General features: G+C 39.2%; 2 protein-coding genes across 14 annotated transcripts in view; one reads left to right on the top strand and one right to left on the bottom strand.

The window, feature by feature from the left end:
• Macrod2 (mono-ADP ribosylhydrolase 2) overlaps positions 1–332 on the bottom strand; it is a 1954610-nt gene extending 1954278 nt beyond the window's left edge. For 4 of the 12 annotated variants that reach the window (XR_007350663.1, XM_048811898.1, XM_048811897.1 and 1 more), the window contains exon 1: positions 5–326. Coding sequence is in view for 11 of the 12 variants with exons in the window: in XM_048811898.1 (XP_048667855.1) it covers positions 5–50 (46 nt within the window). In the remaining variant the exon portion in view is untranslated. Of the gene's footprint in view, positions 1–4 lie in introns of all 12 variants that reach the window. The other 8 variants (XM_048811888.1, XM_048811890.1, XM_048811889.1 and 5 more) reach the window with 4 other exon arrangements.
• Positions 333–7175: 6843 nt separating this feature from the next.
• Positions 7176–8513, top strand: part of Sel1l2 (SEL1L2 adaptor subunit of ERAD E3 ligase) — a 115334-nt gene continuing 113996 nt past the window's right edge. For both annotated transcript variants that reach the window (XM_015476308.2, XM_015476246.2), the window contains exon 1: positions 7176–7306. In XM_015476308.2, the coding sequence (XP_015331794.1) occupies positions 7249–7306 (58 nt within the window). In that variant the 5' untranslated portion in view covers positions 7176–7248. The remainder of the gene's footprint in view (positions 7307–8513) is intronic.

Genomic DNA, 8513 nt, shown 5'->3' with positions numbered 1-8513 from the left:
TTACCTTTCTCCTCTCTCCACACCTTTTTCTTCTTGTTGCTGGGGTACATGTTGCCGTGGGGGTGGCTGGCTTTAAGCTGCAAGTTCCCCAGGCTCACGGGCAAACAGGGTGTGTGTGTAGTGGGAGGGTTAGGAGGGGGCACTCGGGAAGGAAAAAGTGAAAAAGGTTCTGCGTCCCGCGTCGCTCGCCGCTTTCCAGTTGCCGCCCTCCTCCCTCAGCCCGCGCTTGGCTTTGGATCCCACCCGCCTCAGTTCGGCGGCCGCCGCCACAGCAGCACCTCAGAGCCTGTCAACTAGGTCACACCTCGCGCTAACCTAACACCCGCGCAGGCCCCGCCTCCCAGCCGCTAGGCAGCGCCGCCTCCCATTGGCTGCACCGCCCGCCGCTCTCCGCGTTCTAGCCAAGGCGCGCCCCGACTTCGGCCCCAGGGCGCAGGCGCAGGCGCAGGCTCGGGCCCGACGCGGAGGACGTTGGGGAGCTGGAGTGGGTGGAGCAAGGGCGCGAGAGGGCTAGAAGTACCTCTCGACAGGGGCGGAGCGTGGAGCAGAGCCTTGGAGGCGCCGGAGCGGGGCGTGCTTCTAGCTGGCTTCTCCGCTCTGAGAAGACCAAAGGGCGTGGCCTGTAAAACTAAGTGCTCCAGGTGACTGAGGAGCCAGTGGGCAAAATCCTCCTCAGCAAGTGGAAGGTATGCAAGCTGGAGAGGAAAGTGAGTGCAAAGGAATTGTCCATGCTCGCTGTCACTGCCCTCTCTGGGCGAGCTCTGAAAGCTCTGAAGCTTTCCTTTGGGTGGGCAAATAAGACCAAAACAAGTGAAAGAATTGTAGAAATGGTTCAAGAACTTACGCAATCAGCTGCCCAACCTTGAAGTAATAATTACAAATTTCATTGTAATTCAATGAAGTTTAGAAAGACAGGTAAATGGGCTACTCAAAGAGTTTTAAGAACTGGGAAGTTGTAGACAACCAAAATACTGTATTAGAAACATAAGTCTGAATTACTTTGGGCCTCACTGAGTTGCTGAGGCTGGTTTGGAACCTGTAATCCTATTGTCTCAGTCTCCTGAGCTGCAGGGATTACAGGCAGGCACCACCAAAGATATTTAGTTCTTATTTAGAAATGCTAAATGCAAGGTCTGCAATAAAGTGCATCATACTAGGAAGTTTCCCTTCAAAAAGTTAACTGTGAGTACTCCAGCCTAGGGCTTATCCTTCCAATTATGCTTTTTGTGTAATGTGTAGAAACATTACACTATTGATTGTCCCTTCTCTCATGTCAACTCAAAGAACCGGAACTTTGGACTGGGGTTGTGACTTAAGGGTAGCGCACTTGCCTGGCATATATGAGGCACTAGATAGATCCTCCAAACAAAAACTAAATAAATAAGCTATAAAACTAAAATAATACAATTAATAATTTAGACTTAACAGACATATATAGAATATGTCCTCCATCAAGGACTGAATACACTTTCTTCACAAAGAAAGACAGAGGCAAAAACATACACTGGAGAAAAGATAGCCTCTTCAACAAACGGTGCTGGGAAAACTGGAAGTTCATATGTAACAAAATGAAATTAGATCCCTATCTCTCACCCTGCACAAAGCTCAACTCAAAGTGGATCAAAGACCTAGGCATTAGACCACAGACCCTGCACCTACTAGAAGAAAAAGTAGGCCCAAATCTCCATCATATCAGTTTAGGAGCTGAATTTCTCAATAAGAATCCTAAAGCACAAGAAGTAAATTCAAGAAACAATAAGGAGCTGTGGTTGTAGCTCAGTGGTAGAGCACTTGTCTCACATGTGTGAGGCACTGGTTTCAATTCTTAACACCACATAAAAATAAATAAAATAAAGGTACTGTGTTCACCTACAACTAAAAAAACAAATTAAAAAAAAGAACCAGGGCTGGAGATGTGGCTCAAGCGGTAGCGCACTCGCTTGGCATGCATGCAGCCCGGGTTCGATCCTCAGCATCACATACAAAGATGTTGTGTCCGCCAAATACTAAAAAAAAATAAATAAATAAATATTTTAAAAAAAAATTCTCTCTCTCTCTCCCCCCCCCTTAAAAAAAAATTAAAAAAAAAAGAACCAATAAATGGGATGGCATCATACTGAAAAGTTTCTTTTTTGTTGTTGATGGACCTTTATTTTATTCATTTATTTATATGGGGTGCTGAGAATTGAACCTAGTGCCTCACACATGTGAGACAAGTGCTCTACCACTGAGCCACAACCCCATCCCCTAAAAAGCCTCTTTACTGAAAGTAAACAATAAAGAACATGAAGAGAGAGCCTACAGATTGGGAGAAAATCTTGGCACCTGTACCTCAGATAGATCATTAATCTCCAGAATATATAAAGAACTCAAAAACTTAACCAAAAAAAAAAAGCCAAATAACCCAATCAATAAATAAGCAAGGGAACTGAACAGGCATTTCACAAAAGAAGAAATATAATCAGTCAACAAATATATGAAAAAAATTTTCAACATCCCAAGCAAATAGAGAAATGCAAATTTAAGCTACACCGAGATTTCATCTCATTCTAGTCAGAATTGCAATTATCAAGAATACAAGTAACAATGTTGGTGAGAATGTAGGGGAAAAGTTATACTCATATATTGCTAGTGAGATTGCAAATTGCTTCAATCACTATGGAAAGCAGTATGGAGATTCCTCAGGAAACTAGAAATGGACCCACCATTTGACCAAGTTATCCCACTCCTGGGTATAAACCCAAAGGACACAAAATCAGCACACTATAGTGATGCAATCACATCCGTGTTCATAGCAACTCAACTTACAATAGCTAAGCTATGGAACTAATCTAGGTGCCCTTCAACAGATGAATGGATAAAGGAAATGTGGTACATATACACAATGGTATACTATTCATTGTGAAGAATGAAATTATGGTATTTGCCAATGAATGGACAGAACAGGAGACTATCATGCTAAGTGAAATAAGGCAATCCCAAAAAAGAAAGGCCTACTCCACTTATGTATGATGTGTCAAAATGCATTCTACTGTCATGTATAACTAATTAGAACAGATAAAAATATATATTTAGAAAAAGCATTTAGGGAGGCTGTGACTGTGGCTCAGCAGTAGAGCGCTCACCTGCCATGTGCAAGGTGCTGGGTTTGATCCTCAGCACCACATAAAAACGAATAAATAAAATAAAGGTATACAAAAAAAATTTTTTAAGTTTAAAAAAAAAAAAAAAGAAAAAGCATTTAGGAAACCATGCAACAGCCTGAAAATTAAACAAACTAAATGAAGATGAGGGGAAAAAAAAACAAAGGCCGAATGTCCTCTCTGATATGCAGATGTTTTCAAAACAAGTGGTGGTGAGGGGGGTGGGTGATAAAAGTCACTGGATTAGACAAGGGGGAAAAATTAAGGGAAGAGAGGGGGGGCTAGAAGAGGAAAGGCAGTAAAATTAATGGGACATAACTTTCCTATATTCATATATGAATATACAACCAGTGTTACTCCCCATCATGTTCAATCACAAAAAATGAGAAGTTATACTCCATTTACATATAATATATCATATTATATGCTACTATCATGTATAACCAAAAAGAACAAATAAAATTTTTTAAAAATGACATCATAAGTGCTGAGCGTGGTTGCGCATGCTTGTAATCCCAGCGACTCCAGAGGCTGAGGCAGGAGGATTTCGAGTTCAAAGCCAGCCTCAGCAAAAGCAAGGCATTAAGCAACTCAGTGAGATCCTGTCTCTAAATAAAATACAAAATAGGGCTGGGGATATGGCGAGTGCCCTGAGTTCAATCTCTGGTACTCCCCCTAAAAAAATGATATCATAAAGTGGAACCCTCCTAATATGATAGGAGTTGACTTTATAAAATGAGAGATACCTTTGCTTCCTTCCTCCCCCACTTTTTCTTTTTCATATGAGAACACAGAGAAGGCATCCATATGCAATCCAGGAAAAGGGTTCTCAAAAGAGCCTTACTATGCGGACACCCTGATCTTAGACTTTCAGCTTCCAGAATTGTGAGAAAATAAATGCTTATTTAAATCACTTAATCTATGGTATTTTGTTATGGTAGCCTAAGGTGAGTAATACCTAAGTCTTCTCATAACGATTAAATCATGAAGAACAGGACAAACATCACTTATCAGTATAACCTTATACCATTTGCCACCCTCATTTCTACAGCCCAATCTCTGGTTCCAACCATACTGATCCATAGAGCTTTTCATTTCCTTGAATACACCTTGTGCTCACCTCGTGGACTTTCCCCATGTCTGTCAGTATACTTGGGACAAGATTTGTTTAGTTGATCCATTCTCATTCTTCAAATTTCAGCTTAACTAAAAAGACTTTTTTAAATTCCCACTTGACCTCTACCCTCAGTTTCCCTTTCCATGCTGTGAATGCTCACTTTTTTCCTATAAAGCACTTTTTTGTGTGTGTTTTTGATACTGGGGATTGAATTCAGGGGCGCTTAACCACTGAGCCACATCCCCAGCCCTTTTTGTATTTTATTTAGAGACAGGGTCTCACTGAGTTGCTACTGAGCCACTGGGATTATAAGCATGTGCTACCATACCCAGCTTAAGCACTTTTTAAACATTAAAATTTTACGTTTGTTTTGGGGATTATTTTTTATTAACATCTGGCTTTTACTCTGAACTTATAACCACCTAAAGACAAGAAATATACTTTATGTTCACCATTCCCAGAATGACAGGATATCTAGCACATAATAGACTCATAATAGATATTTATTAAATGAATAAAAAGTAAATTAATGTGAAGTGGGCACCCATAGAGAGTTGTTAGCAAAACTAGGAAAGAGAACACTTGAACAGAAGGGAGTACCTTGTGAGGTCTTAATTTTAATGTGAACACTAAGAAAAAAAAAATTTTAAAGAACATGAAATTAATGAATGCCTCAAGGAGAGTTACAATTCCTTTTTAGCATATAATAGGTATTCAACACATGAATGAATGAATGAGAGAGCAATACAAGGATGAGACATTGAACTCAATACTGGAAAAAGTAATTGTAATCCAATTTCCAGGGAAACCAATAATATGTTTTCAGGGTGTTTTGTGTTATGAAATGTTGAAGGTCTGACAAAGAACAAGTAAGGTGAAAACTGAAAAAAGATTATTGGACTTCTACTCTAGGTCAATTAGTGAAAATAAAACTAAGTCATTAAAGAATAAGTTGGAAGGGGGCTGGGGTTGTGGCTCAGAGGTGGAGCGCTTGCCTAGCATGGGCGGGACCTGGGTTCAATCCTCAGCACCACATAAAAATAAAGGCATTGTGTTAAAAAAATGCTTAAAAAAAAATAAAGATATTGTGTCCAACTAAAAAATAAATATTAAAAAAAAAGAATAAGTTGGAAGCTGTTAGGTGCAGGACAGGCTGAGTAAGCTGTCTGCAGGGCATGCCAAACAAAGTTAGCTGCAGGATGACCTGGCCCCTCAAATCCACTGTCTGGTTCTTTATCAACTATTTGCTTCAAGCCCAAACGTCCAAGCCCCCGCTCAAGGCTGAACACTCAACCCCCTGCTCAAGGCCGAACACGTAACCCCACTTGTGACAACAAGGCAGCTTGCAGACCCAGAGACCTCATTAGATTTGGCTATAAAAACTCCCTCCTGCCGAGCCCCTCTCTCTCTTGCTGTCTCTCTTGCTTTCTCTGTCTCTCTCATGTTTTCTCTCTCTCTCTCTCTCTCTCTCTCTCTCCTCTCCTCTCCTCTCCTCTCCTCTCTTGCATTGCTGTAATAAAGATCTCTTGGTTGCTCTGAATGTTGTGGTCACTTTCCTTTCAGAAGCAACAGAGCAGAGATAGAAAAAGTAGAGAGTAGTAGGTAAAAGGATCCAAAGTCAAGAAAAGGTTTTTCTAAGAGAGGTGATATGATTTTTAAATTAAGGAGAAAGAAGATTAAAAAATATATTCTCACACACACACAAAGAATGAAGAAGAGCATTAGACTTAATTTTCTGTTGTTTTAAACCACTAAGTTTGTGGTAATTTGTTAGCACAGCAATGGGAAACTAATAAAGGGTATAAACCTATAACTTCATAATAGTAAAATGTGTTTCTGAAGTAATTTCTTAGAAACACTGTAAAAGTTGGACGTAATTTCTCAACTTGCTCCATTCCTTGTATATTCATAATATTTCCATGTTTTTCCCTAAGTATTCGTTTTGATTCCTGGTACCCATAAGTATACCCTCTTGTGAAACGCCCGCATTTTTTAAAGTAGTGAAGAGTGCAGTTTTAAGTAGTCTTCGCTTTTATTCCAGTAAAACCTGAGCAGTTCCTAACTTAAACAGAGGATAAAAATTTTCATCAGATTTGGAACTAAGCAGCTAGGTCCATGTGTTTCCTGTCTGCCAGCGCCTAGAGGTACCAAATGAAGGGATAATCCCAGGTCTGCTGAAGAACTTAGTTGTGTTTTCACTTATGTGCAGCTCACACCTTACTATTGTGTAGATATGGTTTGCATATCCCTTCAGGTGTTGAAATTTCACACCCCCACTTCTTATGGGAAATTAAGAGGATAGAAACTTCATCTGACTCTGCAGTTTGGAAGTGGACCCTGGGAATCCTTGATTAGGATTAAAGTCCTTAGGGTGAAAGTTCCTATGAATGAATACTAGTGGCTTTGTAAAAGGAGGGAGAAAGACCAGAAGAGGCACACATACACAAATGCACTTCCTCTCTCCTATCACCATTTGTTACCCTGCTATACTCTGGACTCTGCCAACCAGAAGCTCACCACCTGAGTCCTTTTACCTCCAGGACTGTGAGCCAAAATAAACCTTTTTTATTTTTATTTTTTACAAAGTTACCCACTCTCAGGTATCTCATTACAATAACAATAACAATGGATAATATATATCTCTCAAGGAACATGAAATTAAATTTGGACATTAGTGTGGGTATGTAAAGATCAGACTTCTGGTCCTTTCCTTTTATACTAGACAGTAACCCCTACCTATTTCAAACCTAACTCTTACCTCTAACCGAGGACTAATAGATTAGATATGGTTCCTTTCCACAGCCTGCTTTCTCCAGCAGTTGCCTTCATTCCGGCTTGGAAGGAACTTCCTGGAAGCCCATTGGCCCAAGAGTAAGGAAATGGTTACTTAGCAACTGAGTCCTGAACCCCACAAACCTGAGAAGAGGAAGCTTGTGGGCCAGCCACCTAGTTCTGCCTGTGTTACAGTGAAGAGGATCTGCTTAGGAGATGAAGCCCTTGACCTTGTTAATAGAGATATTGATAATTCTTGGGGTCACAATTAAAAGTAAGTTTTTCTGTCCTTGTAGTTCTCTATAAGGTTCTTTTCTCTTTGTTCTAACAGCACTATGGGCTTAAGACAATTAGAAACTCAAATGTAACTTCACCATATTTCCAATTAACATCATTTTTATTCAAGTACTTACTTGGGATAATGCTAGGGAAAAGAATGTGTGTGTGTGTGTGTGTGTGTGTGTGTGTGTGTGAGAGAGAGAGAGAGAGAGAAAGAGAGAGACAGAGAGACAGAGAGAGAGAGAGAGAGACAGAGAGAGAGAATGAGGAGAATGAGAACAAATCTAGAGGGAAGCATTAGAGTAATTTTTATAAAGTAGGGCTATTGGGGACAGGTTGCTAAGTGTTGTTAAACCTTCTAGAAATTTAAAGGAAAATTATAGGACTCAAAGAGTAGCAAAATGCTATAAACCTATATTCTCTTAAAAACTTTCTAAACTTCCCAAGTTCTTGTGTTTTTAAGTAGTTATTTGAAAAAGAAAAGTATTTTCAAGTCTTATTTCCTTGTCCATTTCCTTGTCGAGTTAATTTCACCCAGTTCTCATATATTTTACATACTGTGGATTCATTTTAAGAAATATTTGTTTGGCTTTGACCCAAGAATAAAAGGATGATTTATCTTTTGAAAATTAATTAATGTAGCAGCATATCAATAGAAGACAAAATCACATGATCATCCCAATAGAAAACATTTGACAAAACCTAATATGTTATGATTAAAGCATGCAAAAAAAAAAAACTTAAAAAGAAACTTTCTGAACATGGTAAAAACCTAACATCTTCAAAAAACCCACAGCTAGTACATTTAATAATGAAAGATCAGGAGTAAGACAAGAATGTCTACTCTTGCCATTGTATTGGAAGTTCTGTCCATATAATTAAACAAGAAAAGTAGATAATAGACATCAAGTTTAGAAAAGAAGTAAAATTATCTGTATTCATAAATGATGTGCCCTTTTATACAGAAAGTCCTAAGGAATTTATGACAAAACTGTTGAAAATAATAAACAAGTTCAGCAAGGTTGGAGGATAGAAGATCAATGTGCAAAAATTAATTCTATTCCTATAGATTGGTAAAGAGCAAACCAAAAATGAAATTCAAAAAGAAATCCCATTCATAATAGTATCAAAAAGAATGAAGTGCTTAGGAACCAATTTTACAAAAGAAATGTAAAACTCATTCTCTAAAAATTACAACAGTC

Source organism: Marmota marmota, unplaced genomic scaffold, assembly GCF_001458135.2.
Source record: "Marmota marmota marmota unplaced genomic scaffold, marMar, whole genome shotgun sequence".
Classification (NCBI taxonomy): Eukaryota; Metazoa; Chordata; class Mammalia; order Rodentia; family Sciuridae; genus Marmota; species Marmota marmota.
Note: the sequence above shows the minus strand (reverse complement) of the source record. Positions and strands in the feature narration are given on the sequence as shown.